Genomic DNA, 18,231 nt, shown 5'->3' with positions numbered 1-18,231 from the left:
AGCACCCAAAGGAGTAAGGTGTCTCAAATAGGGGGAGGATGGTTATATTTATAGTAAGAAAAAGTAGGTTTTCTCCTCATTATCTTAATCTCCTCCTTAAGGAAGTACATGGTGGGGACAGCTAGGTGGCGCAGTGGATAAAGCACTGGCCCTGGATTCAGGAGTACCTGAGTTCAAATCCAGCCTCAGACCCTTGATACTTACTAGCTGTGTGACCCTGGGCAAGTCACTTAACCCCCATTGCCCCGCCAAAAAAAAAAAAAATTTTAAATTAAAGGAAGTACATGGGAGGTTCACGTCCTATTTTGGACTTTCTGGAGTCCTAAGACATCCTCCAAGGTGGGTGCCTTTTCCCTTGGGGTGTGTTTTGGGGGTTTAAACGTCATAAGGTGAACCTAAGGACACATTTGGTCCTTTCTGCGCATGTTCCTAAAGAACCAGAGGGTCTCTCTGTTTATGGTATCTCTTTACTTTAAGATCTAGTTTCTAGGTTTCCTGTCATCTGGGAGTATTAATGGCTATTGGTCCCTGGTTGCCTTCCCTAAGCTTCTGTTCACATTGTTTTGTTGATAGGGACTCAAACCCTCTTGGTTACTTTTGATTAAAAACTTAGATCTTCGTTTCTCTGTTAAGCCCTTTAGGTACTATTGATCAAATCTTAGATTATGTGTTAACTCTTTTAGCCTTTTCCGTCAAGAGAACCAATCATCTCTTTCCAGAGATGATTGACTTAAAATGCAGAACGAGGGGAACGTCTGTAGACATTGCCGCTGTAGGAGTTTGTTTTGGGCTCTGGAGGAGAGACTGAGGTTGGTGACCTTGCACAGCCCTCCCTCACTTAAATCCAATTCACTGGAGGTCATGACCTCACCCTGGTGTCCTGGTCCTCTTTGAGAACCAAGGACAAATAACAAGGTGCTGGTGTTAAGCCCTGAGAATACAAAGAAAGGCAAAACCCAGTCTCTATCCTCAAGTAGCTTCCTTCTCACTGGGGAGGCCTGTAAACAACTCTGTAGAAACAAGAGAGGTACAAGCTAAATTGAGGCCAACTGGAGGCAAGGATCAGTAATGCAGATACAGGTGACTGTGTCAGCCATACCTTTTCCCGACTCATCCGCTTCACTGATGGAGCCCTTTTATGTGAGAGGCACCGTTCCTCTCCTTCTACCTCACGAACTGCCTCTCACAGAGACACAAACAGCTAGAACTAGAAACTCGATTTTCTGCCACTAAGCTCAGGGGATAATTCTATGCCTGCATATGATTTAATCTTGACCCCTCACTATACCCCTTTATGCTTCTCATCACCTTGTGATGCTGTCACATTAAATAATGCTCAGGGAAAGTTGGGGACTGGTATATATTTGATAAGTATTTGGAGATATTTTCCGAAACAGCTGTGATGGATAGATGCTGACCTATCCATAGTCTTTTGCTCAGCCTACCAGAACAAATTAAAACAGACTCTTTCATTCAACTATACAGTGTTAACAAGTCAGAATTTGTTCAGGACTAGGGAATGGAGATTGTGCTCTTGTTAGGGAATACCCAATGATCCTAAATGGTTGCACTGGTTTCAGTGCAAATCTCAGAAGGGGGCTCCTGAAATGTTTTACAAGTCAACAAGAAGGGTGCAGGCTTTCTTTAACCCTTCTTTCAGCACAAGAAGTTAGATCTGATGCAGTTCTCTTTTTTAGCTCAGAGGAGAAAACAGGTGAGTCTGCCTATAGACTAGGAATATCCTATAATTATATCCCTCTCATTTCTCTTCTGGAGGAGAGGCTGCTCTGAGTGAAGTATAATTCAGCCTTGTAGGTGGCAAACTACACATTCATCACACACATGGCTTCTTACCAACCAGCTAATCACATTTCTGCTGCTGTCAGAGAAAAAGGATGAAATATTGAACTGTAAATATTTCCAAAGTTCTGCATTGTTATAAAGTATGAGCTCACAGACTGAAGGCTAATAGGGAATGCTTTCAGTGTGTATCAGTGAGTTGTGTCCTAGCCCTTGGGATCAAAATGTTGGATGAGAGGACAGTTACCCTTTGGATACCGTGCTTTTCTCAGGTCATTGGCAAGTAAGATGGACGCCAGCTCTAACAAGCCCCCTGTGTATTTATAGCAGTTATGGGAAAACATGATAGGGCAAAGTGGAATAAAAATTCAGCCCCATATGTTCTCATTTTTGTGTCTTATTAATTGCATGGTGTTATTAATGGGTCATTGGTCAACAAGACTCATGGATGGTTCCTGCCCTCTATGGTTCAGATGAATTTAACTTCATTGCTATCATAGAGGAGAAAATTTAAATAAGAAAGAAATTCCTAATGTGTGTCTCTCATTTTTTTGGGGGGGGAGGAGGGTGGGACAATGAGGGTTAAGTGATTTGCCCAAGGTCACACAGTTAGTGGGTGTCAAGTGTCTGAGGCCGGATTTGAACTCAGGTCCTCCTGAATCCAGGGCTAATGCTATATCCACTGCACCACCTGGCTGCCCCCAGTGTGTCTCTCTCAACACAACATATTGTGCATGCAATATTAGGAAATTTTGGCATTAATTAGGGGTGCTTCCATAATCTTTAAGATCTGTAGGCCTCATTTAGTACAATGAAAGAAATATACATTTTTGGAAACATACATCATCTGCCATTTTGTGCTTAATCAAATTTAAGGTGTATTAGATCCTGCATAGAGGAAAAAGAACTAAACCAGTAGCTGGATAGCCTTCCTCCCTAACAACAGCAAGTAACAGTGGTAGTAGTATACCAGTTTTCAAATAGGATAATAATGTATTGTGCACTACAGTTTTTCAAGTATGTCCACATATGTTGTCTTATTTTTCCTAACCAACATGTTTAGATCTTAACTTGCTTTGGAAGAATTTAAGACTTGATCTCCTGTAAATCTCTGTATTCCAGCTGTTGACCATAATACCAGATTTGGTGAGGGGAATACTGATTCATAAGTGATTGGACTGATAATAGTCCTCTACTCACTATAGAAAATATAAATGTAAGAGGTGGGATTTGAACCCAAGTCTTCTCTATCTGTAGCACACTATTTCTTTATAGAGAGACATTGTGGTGCAAAGAGGGAGTATGGCATAGAAGATAGAAGACTATACTAAAGTTGGGAAGAAAGATCTGGATTCAAATGTGAGCTCTGACTGTAACCCACAGTTTCTCAGTACTCCCAGAAACTCTCAGACTACAAGTTGCAGTGAAGGTGCTCCCTGGTAGAGGGAGTTTCTTCATCTGGGAAGTCCATATACTAGTGAAGTCACAGATCTAATCCTTCTCCCTATCCTTAGGATGGTAGAAAAGATAACCTGAATAGGAGGGAGAACTAAATTCTAGTCTCAACTCTCCCACTTACTTTGTGACTTTGGGCAAGTCACTTGACCAATCAGAGACTGAATTTGCTCTTCTACCTCTGAGAGGTGTTATAGATAGACAGATAGATTAGATAGATAAGATGGATGAAATTTATAGATGAGGTAGATTGATAGGTGAAAGATGGATGAATGGATGGATGGATAAATAGATCAACGTATGAATAGATGGCCGGTGGATGATAAGTAGGTAGACATAAATGGATAGATAGCAAGCATTTATTAAGTGTTACTGTATACCATGTACTGTACTGAGCACTAGGAATACAAATATAAGCAAGCAAGACCGACCCTTCCCTCAAGGGACTTACATTCCAAAGGGGATAGACAATATATAAAGTGGGATTGGGGAATGGAGAAGGATACACATGTTATGCAGTTCTTGAAATAGAGCAGAAATCTGGTGGTTTTAAGGATCAAATGATTTACTAAGGAAAGGATTTTGTTTTTTTTAAATGACCATTTTACCCATTTTGTTTTATTTTTAAAATAAATTTATTCATTTTATTCTGAACATAAGAAATAAAATAAGCATTTCCATAATAAAGTAGGATAGAAAAAGAGAGTATTGTCCTGAGATTGCCCATCCACTATTTATGCTATTCCTCTCAAATGTAGCTGTAAAAGTATTTATGAATTCAATTAAGCAATTATTAGGTGGCCATAATATTCAAAGTGCTTTGCTGGAAGTACAATGAGCCCTCCCTTCAAGGGCCTTATAATCCAACAAGGGAGATAAGGCATAGATATAAATATGTACAAAAGATATACAAATACACACACACACACACACACACACACACACAAATAAGTACAATCCAAGACAAAGTGTAATTAAGTGCAAAGGAAAAGTTCAGACAAAATGCTATGAGAACTATGTCGTGGAAAGCATAGTTTTGAACTGGGCAGCTCAGAAAAGGCTTTGTGGAGGAGATGCTATATCTGAATTGAGCCTTAAAGAAAGAGAAGGATTTTAGCAGGCAGAAAAGTAACAGGAGTCCATTCCAAACTTGAGCAGGGTCTGTACAAGTATGCAGAGGCAAGAAAGGCTAGGACATGATCAAGAAGCGACTCATCCAATTTTGCTTTGATTGCCAAGCTGAGGACTTTGTGATTTATTTTTTAGGCAACAGGGAAGCTTTAAGAGATTTTTAAACAGGAGAGAGACGTGAATTTTTTTCAAAAATTACTGATTATATTATAATTCATAATAAGGCAATAGCATGAGGAAAATCCTTCTGATGATGGTATGAAGTACCATTGGGTCTTAGATGTAGAGCTTGAGGGGACCTGGAGGTCATCTAGACCACCCTCTTTATTTTGAAGATAAAGAAACTGAGACAGAGAGAAGTTAAGTGACCTGCCCAAGGTCACGTAGCCACAGGACAAATAGGCAGAGCCAAGACTTGTAGTACTCAGGTCCTGTGATTCCAACTTGATTGTTTTTTTCATGATGATGCCTCAGCAGGAAAAGCAATTAGGAGGTTATTAAGATAGTTCAGTCAAATGATAACAAAGGACCTGTATCTGTGTGAGGAGAAAAAAGAGCACAAATAAGAAATGTTTCAACAAGTAGAATCAGGAAAATTTGACAACTGGTTGATTGGATATGGAGGGTGAAGAAGAGAAAAGAATCGAAGATGACTAAATTTTCAAGCATCAGTGTCTAGGAGAATGATGGTGCCATCCACAGAAATGGGGAAGTGGAAAAGAGAATCAGAATTTGGGAAGAAGCTAAATTCCATTAAGAACATTTAAGTATAGTTGAAAATGCAAGTCTATGGATCAAGGATGAGATTGGGACTGACTATGTAGATCTGAGAATCATCAACATAAAACTGATCATTGAAGCCATGGCAGTAAATGGATTATCAAGAAAAAAGAATATTGAGATTAAAGGAGACTAAGGAGAGAGCCTTGGGGGACATTCCACTTTTAGAAGGTGGGGGGAAAGGTCATTCATAGACAGGAAGTGATTCAGGAAAGAGGAATAGCTTGGAAGCCATGCAAGGAAAAGGCATCACGTAAGAGATGAGACGATGGTCAAAGATATCAAATGTAAGATATTTTAAATATTATTATTATTTGATATTCTATACTAACCTACCAAATTTAGTCCATATTGGTCAGTTTCTTCACACATTTTCATGGTACAGGCAGAGAGATACCCACAAAATGCTACAAGGCCAAGATGAACCAGAAACCTGATTACATTCATTTCAAAATCTTCTGTCTTCAAAAACAGAGTATAATGCCTTGCTTAAATTCTTAGGCCCTGGCTTCCAGGCTTCAGGATCCAATTTCAATGCATTTGAATGGAGGAATCCTAAACAGAGAGGTGGCTTGTCCCCAACAAGCAAGACACTGAACCAAGAAGTGGATCTGAGTGATTATGAATGGGAGAGACCAACAACTAGTAGGTAAGATATTGTGTGTGTGTGTGCGCATGTGTGTGTGCGTGCGTGTGTGTGTGTGTGCGTGCGTGCATGCGTGTGTGTGTGTGTGTGTGTGCGCATGCACACGCTTGGTAATTCAGGACAGATCTGTGCTTCATCTTTCTTTCCATGGTCTTGCTTTCCTTCAAAATTGACCTAATTTCTTGAATTTCTGGAATTTTAAAGTCTTATTACATTGTGCAAAGGCCGTGCGGTCAATACCACAAATGTTGAGCAAAGTGCATAAAGCTGGCAGAATCAGTTTTATGGTGTAATTTGATTTTAATAAGCATTTATTAAGTGCCAATTCTATGCCAGGCTGAGTAGCACAGTGGCTAGAGATCAAGAATAAATGCTAAGGGCAGCTAGGTGGTGCAGTGATAAAGCACTGGCCCTGGATTCAGAAGGACCTGAGTTCAAATTCAGCCTCAGACACTTGACATTTACTAGCTGTGTGACCCTGGGCAAGTCACTTAACCCCCATTGCCCCACCAAAAAAATAAAATAAAATAAATGCTTATTCTCTCCCCTTCCCCTTTGCAGTTAAGACATGGGTTTCCTCTCTACCTCTGGCATATATTGACTTGTCCCCAGGAAAACTCTTAAAGACTATAAGTTGCTGAAAAATTGCATATCAGCCTTGGAAGAGGTGTTTTCCCCCCATCTGGAGTTCACTATGCCAGTGAACTTATATGTACAAAGGTATCTCCTGGGCAGTGGGAATATATAAGCAAAAATGAAACAGTCCCTGCCCTCATCAGGCTTATATTTTATTGGGAGGCAACAATATATACAAATACATATATTTATAAAATAAATAGAAATTAATTTGGGGGTTAGGAGGTAGAGAGTAGTAATGACCAGGGGATCAGGGAATACCTCATGTAGGAGCCACTGGAGCTGATCTTTGAAGTTAGCTAACAGTTCTAAGAAGCTAAAGTGAGGAAGAAGAACATTTCAGGCATGGAGATGGAAGACGGGAGGTCCTATACCACTGTAGAGTTTGCCTCAGACAAAGAAAAATGTAATCAAGTATACTTATTGAGGACAGGAATGGGACTCATTCTTAATAGTTCAGATCCTTTCTGAAATTCAGCTTCTCATTTTATAACAAGGTCTAGCAACCTTTGCTTCTCTCTTCCATTTTATTAAAAGCTGAGTGAGTCCACATTAGTCACTGCAAGCTAGCAAAGACATAATCAAGGTGACACTTTGGGCCAAGAAGTCTTTTTTTAGTTTGGTGCTCCAAGAAAGCATGTTCTAGGCAAATCAGTAAGTAACAAGTCATGACACCAAGGTGGCATTGATACCTAAACCTCCAGCAGATAAAAAGACAAAGCTTTTTATTCATCTACCAGGTTCAGATAATCTTACTCTCTACACAAAGCCCAGAAAATTTATACCCATGAAGTGCCTTGGTGATATGATTAATAGCTGTGGTCTTTAGAAGTTTTCATTTCAATACTAAGACTCATTTTTTAAAAACTGTAGTCTCCTAAAACCTGCTTGCTTTAACTCTAGCCCATTTTTTATTTTTTGATGGAGGGAAATGCTTTGAACCCATGGCCTATGTGGAGTGACATAGGTGGGAAAAAGCAGGACGCTCCCAAAGCTCTGTCCATTTGACCTTCTTCAGGGACTTTAGCAACGCTTCAGCCATAATACTCATCATTTCCCTCCAAATAGGAATGACATGATTTGTTTGCAAAGACATCTTAGTGGGGCGGCTAGGTGGCGCAGTGGATAGAGCACCGGCCCTGGAGTCAGGAGGACCTGAGTTCAAATCTGACCTCAGACACTTAACACTTACTAGCTGTGTGACCCTGGACAAGTCACGTAACCCCAATTGCCTCACTAAAAAAAAAAAAAAAAAAAAAAAAAGACACCTTAGTGGTGGAATTAGGATAAGAATCAACAGCCTCAGTTTCTTTTGTTGTTCAGTCGTTTCTGACTCTACATGACACCATTTGGGGTTTTCATGGCAAAGATACTGGAGCAGTTGGCCATTTCCTTCTCCAGCTCATTTTACAGATGAGGAAACTGAGGCAAATGTGGATAAGTGACTTGCCCAGGGTCACACAGCTATTTTTGAGGCCAGATTTAATATAGTCTTCTTGACTCCAAAGCCAGCACTCTCTCCACTGCAAGACCGATATGCTCTTAGTTTCTACTGTATTATTTAGTCTTGTAGCTGGACTCCTTGGTAAACTCTGCAGGGAAGAATCACAAGATCACAGATCTAGAACTAGAATCAGTCATCTAGTACAACCTCCTCATTTGACAGTTGAGGAGACTGAGGCCCAGAAAGAAAGGGGGGAAAAGTTGGCCAGGATTACAGACAGGAAGTGGCTGACCTAGGATATGAACCCTGGTACTTTGGTTCCAAATCCAGCCCTCTGTCCATAGCACTGTGCCAACCCCCAACATGAGATCCCCTCATTCCCAAGGGGTCTTGACTTCACCAAATGATCCATCCTCAAGTTGCTCTTTGGTGAGGATGAATGCACCTTCAGCATTTGTGCCACTGCGGACCACTAAACCTGAAGGATTATCTGCTACCCAATTAGGGGAGAGGCACGAGCACACACATGCAGAGCTCACATGTCACTGAGAATTTCCACTTATTTCTGGTCCTTTTCCCCACTTTTCCATCTGTTGTCATAGATGGCGTGTGTGTATGTGTGTGTGTGTGTGTGTGTGTATTGAACAAGGGATAAGAATCCGGATTCAGGGACAAACACAATGCCAACTCAGATAGTGAAGCCTAACCCAAGCTCTTCTCTGTGTCCACAGTTTTCCAGGGACCCACAACAATGCTGATGGGGAACAGGAAGAGAATTTCTGGTCTCAGGCACTGGAGGACTTAGAAACCTGTGGACAGTCGGGAATCCTGAGAGAGCTCGAGGTAGCACCAACCCTGCCCATCCCTGATTCCAGCCAACTTTCCTTTTTCGGTCCTTCTTACCTTTATCAGTTTGCATTTTCACTCCAGCTCATTTAAAAGCTTTAACCCCTCTCCACAGGAGAAAGCGGACAGGCGTCTGTGTTTGAGAAACATGACTCTCTTGGTACCTACCCTTTATGTTAATATTTTTTGCTTGTGAAGCTGCCTTCCCTGTCCTCTGTCCTCTGCCCTCCAGAAAGCAATTTCATTTTTTTAAAATGCTGCTGAAATGATTTATTCTCCCATTTCCACCCTCAAGGCTTCCTGACTTGTAGCTTCTGCCATCCTGCCCTGCTAATCCCAACTGCACATGCAGCGTTTCCCACCAGATTGCTAACAAAAAAGAAAAAAAAACCAAACAAACAAAAATCCGAACCTGGTTTCACAGCTGCCTCGCATCCCCTTCTGTTAAGCTGGTTTAGAAGAGTTCCTTGGCATGATAGCATTTTTATCTGGTATAGAAACTAATTTGATCATTAAGAGGAACATAAGAGGAAATTTTTGCTTGCTTTTTGTCCTTAAAATAGGTAATGTGGCAGCTGGTGAATGAGCACAGCTGACATTTTTTTTTTAAGCAGCCAAAATAATCACACAATGCCTTGCTGTTAATTGCAAATCCTGATTCTTTGCTTGCTTTATTTAGTGTAAATTTGAGGGGGAGTGAGATGGTGTGTAATAATTGAATCCATCTTTTACTAGTACCTTCCCAGAGAGTTTCTTTAATCAAAGCAATTAATATTCCAGCAGCATTCACACTTTGGAGTGAGAAGTCCTAGACTATTCCTTTTATGTTCTTTTAAATTTTGTGGGGGCTGCAAAAAGTGGCAGGATGTCATTTTCATTCTGACGTCACTTGGAGTCCCTCGGTAATCGTTAAGGAATGTGAATGGCCTAATGCAGGAGAAACTTTCCGCGGTGCTAAGGTGATGTTGTGCCCCCCCCCCCCTGTATCACGTTGCTTCTATCTTGCATGGACAGACCTTTGATGTGATTCTCATACCGTGTGTATCTGCAAGTAGGGTTGTTGAGAGCAATTATGAGTTTGAATTTATAAACTCTATAGTTTCATATGGCATGATCTCACAGGCTAATGTCTTAGTTTCCGTTGTTCAGAGCCCAGTTCGAGGAAAGGGAAATGGATGACAACTTGGAAATTCGAGCAAATTGAGATGAGAAGGGTCTCTCCTGGTGGATTTTCAAATTTCACACATGGCAGAATTCGTAACCATCTAACAGTTGGTTCATAGGAACATTCGCCACCTCTTCCATATTTAAATTGATTGTTGAAAAGAGCCCAAACTGAATTATGTCTACAAATGCATCTGTTTTTGTTACCCTTGAAAACCAGCCTTGACATTGTCTCTTATAGGAATGCTGTGGTGCCAATGACCTTTCCGGTTTTCATTAGGATGCTTTCTGGTCTCAAGTAAAACTACAAAAAAGAAACAGACCCTCCTCCAATGTACCCTTTTCCAGGCTGTAGAAGTTGTTACTGCCACAGAAGCACATTTCCACATGGAGTGACTGTGTCCTCATGAAAGGGTACTTCAGGATGGATGGGGCCAAGGAACCATGTTGCTGAAGCCGTTGGGGCTGCTTTGATACTGCTTCAGTCAGCTGGTCCCTTGGAAATGGAAATAGAGAAATTAAATTAGTTGGATGTATGAAGAGGCAATGTGACATAGTAACTATAAGATCAGGAAGACCTCACTTTCAGGTCCTTCGTCTGATACTCAATGGCTGTGTGATCTAACACCAGTAAATTCTCATTGCCCTGAGCCATCCTCAAAAACTGTAAGTTTCAAAGTGTGGCTAATTAGTAGGGAAAGTTTCCGCACCGAGAATTCCCTGCACCGGCAAATAACAGGTTCACCTACATGCCCAGCATATAGTTAGTCAAAAATCAGTGAATCAATAAATATTTAGAAGGTTCTTACTGTAAATCATACTAAATGCTGAATAGAGATTGAACAGGGGCTAAGGTTCACAACAACAAAGACTAGTTAGAAAATTCATAAATATCAGTCCTGTTTACACTTTTATAAGCAAGAGTAAATAGCTTAACATGTGACCCAGTGCTTTGATTAAAATATTCATGTGAAAAGTATTGACAAAATTAGTATCCCAAGGGGCAGCTAGATGGCGCAGTGGATAGAGCACCAGCCCTGGAGTCAGGAGTACCTGAGTTCAAATCCGGCCTTGGACACTTAACATTTACTAGCTGTGTGACCTTGGGCAAGTCACTTAACCCCAATTGCGTCACCAAAAAAAAAAATCAAAATTAGTATCCCATTTGTGAAATTCACACACATACCCTCATATATACACACAGTAATTATTATTAATAATAACAACCGGTATTAAGTAGTATTTTAAGGTTTTTAAAGAGCTTAATTCAAATTATTACTCTTTAATATATTAATATATTCTTTAATTTACATTTAATGTATATTTAATTTAGTATAAATTCATTAATATATTATGCAATTTATATGGACTATATTTAACTTATATATGTATATATACATATGTGTATGTGTGTATATATCTACATCTACCTACCTGTCTGTCTGTCTGTCTATCTATCTATCTGTCTATCTATCCTTCACTTATGATAGCTTATGAAGGCAGGAAACCTTAGTTCAATCAAATGACTAGCAAATTGGCAAAAGAAGTATAAACTAGAAGCTAATTAATAAGTTTGCTATTAGTCTGTTGCTTTTTAACTTCTGAATATACTTTCATATAACCTACAAGAATAGCCTGAATTTTGTCATTTGATTAAACTTGAGCTTTTGGAAATTAATTCAGAGATTATCCCAATCCCCTCCCTTACTTATTAATAGGTGAAGAAATTAATACCCAGAGAGATAATGACTTAGCCAAGGTTACACAGTCAGAAGAATAGGGGCCTTATCTCTTAACCCCCAGCCCAGAGTTCTTTTCCATTTAATGACTTCTCTCAGAAGAATAAACACCACTCTGTGTGTGTGTGTGTGTGTGTGTGTGTGTGTGTGTGTGTGTGTGTGAGAGAGAGAGAGAGAGATAATGTACTTTGTGTGAAGCAAAACCTTACTAAACATCAGAAAATAAACTCCATAAATGCTGGAGAGTTTGTTACCTACAGATTTACTTAGCAATGTTAAGTAATGGTAGATCAAGAGTGTAGCCATGCTATTGTAGCTGGACAGAGACAAAGGTAATAAGATTGGTTCAGCTATGTACTTTCCTCCTTATCTTTGTATATATGTTCTTATAATCTGTACTTCTCATGTTCTTATAACTAACTTTAAACAACATCAAGGTGTGGAGACAGGAATGGGAACTTCAGCAATAGTCAAACATTCTCTCTCCCTCCTAACCTTTTTTCCACAAACCTTCTGCTTGGTCTCTAAAAGTATCATATCTCAAATAGACCCTGAAACGGATAAAGTTATTACCTATTTGGATTTTGGAGGCTTCCTGCTAGCTATAGGAAAAGCTAATAGGGAGCAGAGATGTCAGCAGAGCAAGAACTAAAGCTGAATGATATAGGTGATCTTAGTAGCTAGATATGTCAACATATAGAAGCAGCTGGTACATCAGGAAGACCCCTCAGATAATTAAAAACTATGTGACCCTGGGCAAGTCACTTACTCTCTGGTTTGCTTGCTTCAATTCCTTCAACTGCAAAATGAGGAGAATAATATCACCTAACCTCAAAGGCTTGTCATGACAATCAAGTAAAATAATAATAGTTTAAAAAATGCTTAGCACAGTTCCTAGAAAAAAGTAGATGCCACATAGATCCTTGTTTCATTCCTTTCCCCTTCAGCAAAGAAAATAACTGAGCTGAATCGAGGCCATCCGAAAATGAGTTCCCTATATCAACAAAGAAAGTCATTAGAAAGTATTTGCCAGCTGTCAATAAATTTAAAAACAAGATTTAGCTCATATAACATGTATTATCCACCCAAGGATAAATTAATACTTTGCTATCTATAGTGTATGTGTATTTTCTAAGTAATCTTTAAGATTACTGATAAAAGTCAGGATTTTTCCATGTATAATTATAGAGTGGGCCAAAGTCACTAATATTTATAAACTCCTTTATTTTGTTTTTAATTTACAGTACCATAGCATCATATACAACATATATAGGAAATGAATTTATATTATGTGTGAAAAACTAAATCTCGTAAATGGTGAAAAATAAAAAATAATTTTCAAAAAGGTATTAAAACATCAGGCCCCTTTGTGACTTTTGGCTCACCCTGTATTTTTATTCAACCTGGCTATCAATTAAATTGTGCCTGTGTGTGACTTTTTCAAGGTGATAGAAGCCAAGACCATAGTCTTTTATATCTTTTGACTCCCCACTTAAAGTGACTCTACACATCTATAGTAATCAAAGGATCTAATTAATTTCTCTTTTGCTGCAGAGTTTAAAATCAGAATCTCTAGTAGAAGGTACATTAGAATTCTCTTCTGATATGATGACATAGCCCCTCTACTTCGTCCTTTCTTGGTTACTAGTTTAATATGGTTCTCATTAAACAACCAGACCATGTTGTGGCATGTACCATATACCATGAAGGATATTTTTTCACTACCAAATGCTGCATGCCCTGGTTTGTCTTTAAAGTATCTTTACATTAAGAGATGCAAGAGTATTATGGCCCTAATTTTAGAAAAAAAATCTGCAGGATTTTTAACATCTTATGATGATGACAGACCCAAACCTAATGGTGAATTCTGTGGTTGGCCCATTTCTGGAACCCAATTATAGTTAGTTAAAGCAATTAATATTCTAGCAGCACTCAAGTTGTGTGAGAATTAATCTTATCATTTCCCATATATTATGTTGTGTACATAGCACGGAGCAATCTTCCTGATGTTTTTGATAGTACTCAGTTCCCATCTCACAGCAAAGTAGTGAGCTCAGCAGAGACAACAGATGATAAGTCTTTTCTTTTTTTAATTAGTTTTGTTTTCAAATGAAAGTCTGTTTCTCTTTCCCTTCCTCCCCACTAATTGAGAAAACAAGAAAATCAAACACCCTGTTATCAACGTGAATGTATAATCAGGTGAAATAAATATCCACATTGGCCATGTCCAAAAAAAGTCTCAATCTATATATACCTTTGAGTCCAAATAGATGATTTTTCTTGCACCTCTCTTAACCCTGGTTCTCCACAGAGAACCACACAGTTAAGTTGCCAATGGTCTTCACATGTTATGGCTTGCAATGAATTGGATTTAAGTGAGGAAGAGTTTGTGCAAAGTCCCCGGCCACACTCTCTCCTCCAGTGCCCTCTGAGTCCAGAAGCAATCCACCATCCTAAAAAAGCCTGTTTTTGTTTTGTTTTGTTTTGTTCTTTGGCCAAGATAACAAAATGTAACAGTTTAGCAGAACTCCATGGGGGGGGGGGTAACACAGGTAAGCTTGAGAGGAGGGTCTTTTCTCTCTTTGTGGCATGAATCAGGTTCTGTGGAATTGGTGGCTTGGTTCTAAGGGAAACATAAACAAAGGGCGAAGGCCATTTCTGAGTGAGAAGTTCTTAATCTACTACTGGAAATTAATTCACTAGAAGGCTGCCTGTGTGAATTCTTTCTGTTAGTTCCAATTCCATAGAAAGATAATCCCACTGCATTTCTAATTGTGACTTTCTTAAATGTCAGAGTCTGCAGAAAGCAAATGCTTTGAGCATTGCTCAGTTCCATTTTCCAAACTGCCCCGAGCAGACACACGTCTAACCATGCCAGTACTTTGACCTTTCCATTGGGCGCTATGAACTTAATTTACAAACCCATTTCCTAAAGTTTTAAAGACCATACCTGGAGCACTCATACATCCATTCTCTAGCCTTTGGCTGTGCACTGAAGTGACTGTATTTTGACTGGGGTAAAGGAGAAGTATGCTTATGATAAGCAATTAAACCTCTTGATCAGTTCAAGGATGTAATTTCCCCCTCCCTCCTTAAAATTGTCAATGCCACAGGCAACAATCATGCTGGGGAGCACACTGAGCTTGAATCATGAGACCGCCACACCATCACGCAGTCAATTAGGACGCCAGGCCAGCTTCCAAGAACGGAGCACATCCCGGAGCCACTACAGCCAGACAACTCGAAGCAACACCTTGCCCGTTGATATGGGTAGGAAGTCTGTCCCCCCAAGAAAAATCAAGCAAGAAATCAAGGAGATCATGTCCCCAACTCCTGTGGAACTGCACAAGGTAAGAAAAGAAAAAGAAAAATGCTTAGTCTTGTATTTACTGTAAGTTGGCATTCAAGAACTAACTTCGGTGTATTTCCCCAACAGTGTGCTTTTGTTGAGGCAAGGATGAAAATGCTGTAGTCCTATGATCTTACTCTACAACATGGGCTTGAATGTAAATACTCTAAGACCATGCTCTTAACAAAGGCAACTCTTTGGTCTTTTCAAATGAAAAACACTAATAACCAGCTTTTTTGAAATGGCACAGTGGAAAGAACACTGGCTTTGGAATCAGAAGACCTGGGGTCAATTCCTGCGCCTTATACTGTCTTTGTGATCTTGGGCAAATCACTTCCCTTCTCTGGGCCCTAATTTATTCATCTGTAAAATGAAGGGTTTGGATTAGATGGCTGATAAGGTTCCTGTAGCTTGAAATGTCTGATCCTATCATCCTAATTATATGATAAAATTGCCCAAATGCATAAGGTCGCTCACTGAAGTTTATGACTTCAATGTTTTATGGCACCTTTGAGAACTTTAATAATCTTCTTCTTTTTTGCCTGGCAATGGGGGTTAAGTGACTTGCCCAGGGTCACACAGCTAGTAAGTGTCAAGTGTCTGAGGCCAGATTTGAACTCAGGTACTCCTGACTCCAGGGCCGGTGCTCTATCCACTGCGCCACCTAGCCGCCCCGAGAACTTTAATAATCTTCTAAACAACATACCAAATACCAGCTATGTGCAAGGCACTGTGCTAGGTACTAGGGAATAAAAGACCAAACTAACAGAAAATAACCCTTGCCTTCAAGGACCTTACAATTAACTATATGTAAGCACACATGTGTATGTCATATGTCTGTGTATATACATATATACGTGTATATACATGTGTATGTCTATGTTCATGATTATTTGAGAAGGAAGAGAATTTTAGTGACTAGGGGGCCTCAGGAAAAACTTCATGTAAGAGACATCACATGAGCTATGCCATGAAGGGAGAGATTCTAAAAGATAGGGATGAGGAGGAACATATTCAGGTCATGGGACATAGCCTTTGCTATGTCCTCTTTGCATGGAGACTGATTTGGCATGTCACGTATGGAATAGTGGTACAGTATGGCTGGAATATAAAGAATGTGATGGGGAGTAATGGGAAGAAGTGAACTTAGGCAGGCTAGAGACAGAAGAATGCTTACATTCAATATAATCACTGGCTCATTTGGTAGTTGAGTCTAGGGTTAAGGAAACATTGTGTGTTTTGCTAGAGAATCATGACTAGGTAATACAGTCTTGGGGGAAATGAAGCTCCCTTGAACCTGAAGCATAATTATGTAGGGAAAGGCTTAAGCCTCGTTTGGATTGAATGCCATTCTGGATGTGTTTGATGATACTGTGGAACACTGCTTGGTCACTTTGAATCCAATGAGGATATTTGTCCTCTTACTGTAATAACAGGAAAGCAGCAAACAACATGGTTTCAAGACTTCATTGGTGATAGAGTCTAAACCTTTGTTCTCCTCTCTTTCCCTTTTGGGGAAGCCAATACAAGAGGTGTAGTGGAAAGAATGCTGGATTTGGTCAATTCTGGTCAAGCCACTTGTCTGCGCAGTTTCTTTAAAATGAGGAGTTTGGATTTGATCATTCTCTGAGGTCTTTGCATGTGTTAAATCCTAAATTTGAAAAGACTGAGTCCTTCTTTTCCTCATTCAAAAACCTAAGTATTTTGCCTAGTTGTGATATTTTGTGGCGTATTAGAAAGTATAGAAGCAGCATGGCACGGGGGATAGAGGAAAATGTGGGTTCAGATCCTGCCTCTGAATCATACTGGTTGTGTGACCCTAGGTAGTAAGTCAATTAACTTGTTTGTACTCTAGGCAACTGTCTAAGAATATAAGTTTCAGAGAAGGTGCCAATCTTCACTGTTTAGTCAATAAACATTTGTTAAGCACCCATTCTGTGCCAGTCACTGTGCTAAGTATGGGGGATACCAAGGCAAAAACCAGTCTCTGTTCTCAAGGAGCTCACAGGCTAATTGGGGAGACAACACAGAAACAAGTATGTACAAACAAAATATATAAAGGACAAATTGGAGATAAGCCACAGAAGGTAGGTAGCACTAGAACAAGGGGGATTGGGAAAGGCTTCTCATAGATGAGATTTTAGCTGGAATTTGAAGGGAGCCAGGATACAAAGATGAGGAGGGGGAAGATTCCAAGCATGAAAATCAGCCAGTGAAATCAACCCATATTTGAAAGATGGCATGTCTTGTGCAAGGAACATCAAGAAAGCCGGTGTCATTGGCCCACTGAGTAAAGGAGTAGGGTAAAATATACAAAGATTGTAAAGGTATGAGAGGACCATGTTGTGAAGAGCTTTGAATGCTAAACACAAGATTTTATATTCATTCTTAGAGGTGATGGGGAGCCAAAGGAGTGTACTGAATGGCAGTGAGGGGTACAAAATGGTCAGATCTGTATTTTAGAAAGATAAATTGAATAGCTGAGTAGAAAGTAGACTTGGGTGGGAGAAGACTTGCAGCAGGGAGAGCAACAACCATTAGGTTATTGCAATAATCCAGCACTAGGAAAGTAGCAATGTCAAAGAAGAAAAGGTGGCATATACAAAGGTGGAAATTATATCCAAATGAATGGATATGGGGGATGAGAGTGAGGAGCAGAGAATAGCATCTAGGTGGTAAGTGTGGGTGACTACAAAGGTAGTGATACCCTTAACAATAACAGGAGTTCAGAAGGAGGGGAGGTCTGGGAGGAAAGATAATCAGTTTACTTTTGGACATGTTGGTTTTAAGATGTCTAAGGGACATCCAGTTTGAAATGTCTAAGGTCCGGAGGTCAGAAGAGAGGTTAGGGCTGGATAAACAGATCTGAGAATCATCAGCATAGAGAAGATAAATGAAATGATGACAGCTGATGGCATCACCAAAGTGAAAGAGAGGGAGAAGAGGGCCCAGGACAGAGTTCTGGGGGACACCCAAGCTTATCAGTTGACCTGGATGAAAATCCAGAAAAGGAGACTGAGGACCATTCAGGCAGATAGGAGAACCATTGTGCTTTGGTGCATGTTGGTATTGGTGTCAGAGGCTACAGAGAGGTCAAGAAGGATGAGCACCTAGAGAAGCCCCTTAGATTTGACAATTAAGAGATGATTAGTAACGGAAGAGAGCAGTTAATGATTCTTTAAATTTTGTTTTTTTCAAATGAATGTTAATAATGAGGTCAAACTGAGATTGTAGAGTTGAA

General features: G+C 39.8%; 1 protein-coding gene across 1 annotated transcript in view; it reads left to right on the top strand.

The window, feature by feature from the left end:
* GRIP1 (glutamate receptor interacting protein 1) overlaps positions 1-18,231 on the top strand; it is a 548,438-nt gene that overhangs the window by 496,841 nt on the left and 33,366 nt on the right. The window contains exons 20-23 of the mRNA XM_043967674.1: positions 5,668-5,815; positions 8,624-8,735; positions 8,854-8,898; positions 14,755-14,991. Of these exons, the coding sequence (XP_043823609.1) occupies positions 5,668-5,815; positions 8,624-8,735; positions 8,854-8,898; positions 14,755-14,991 (542 nt within the window). The remainder of the gene's footprint in view (positions 1-5,667; positions 5,816-8,623; positions 8,736-8,853; positions 8,899-14,754; positions 14,992-18,231) is intronic.

Source organism: Dromiciops gliroides, chromosome 5, assembly GCF_019393635.1.
Source record: "Dromiciops gliroides isolate mDroGli1 chromosome 5, mDroGli1.pri, whole genome shotgun sequence".
Lineage (NCBI taxonomy): Eukaryota > Metazoa > Chordata > Mammalia > Microbiotheria > Microbiotheriidae > Dromiciops > Dromiciops gliroides.
The sequence above is the reverse complement of the archived record's forward strand: the minus strand, read 5'-3'. Positions and strand labels throughout refer to the sequence as shown.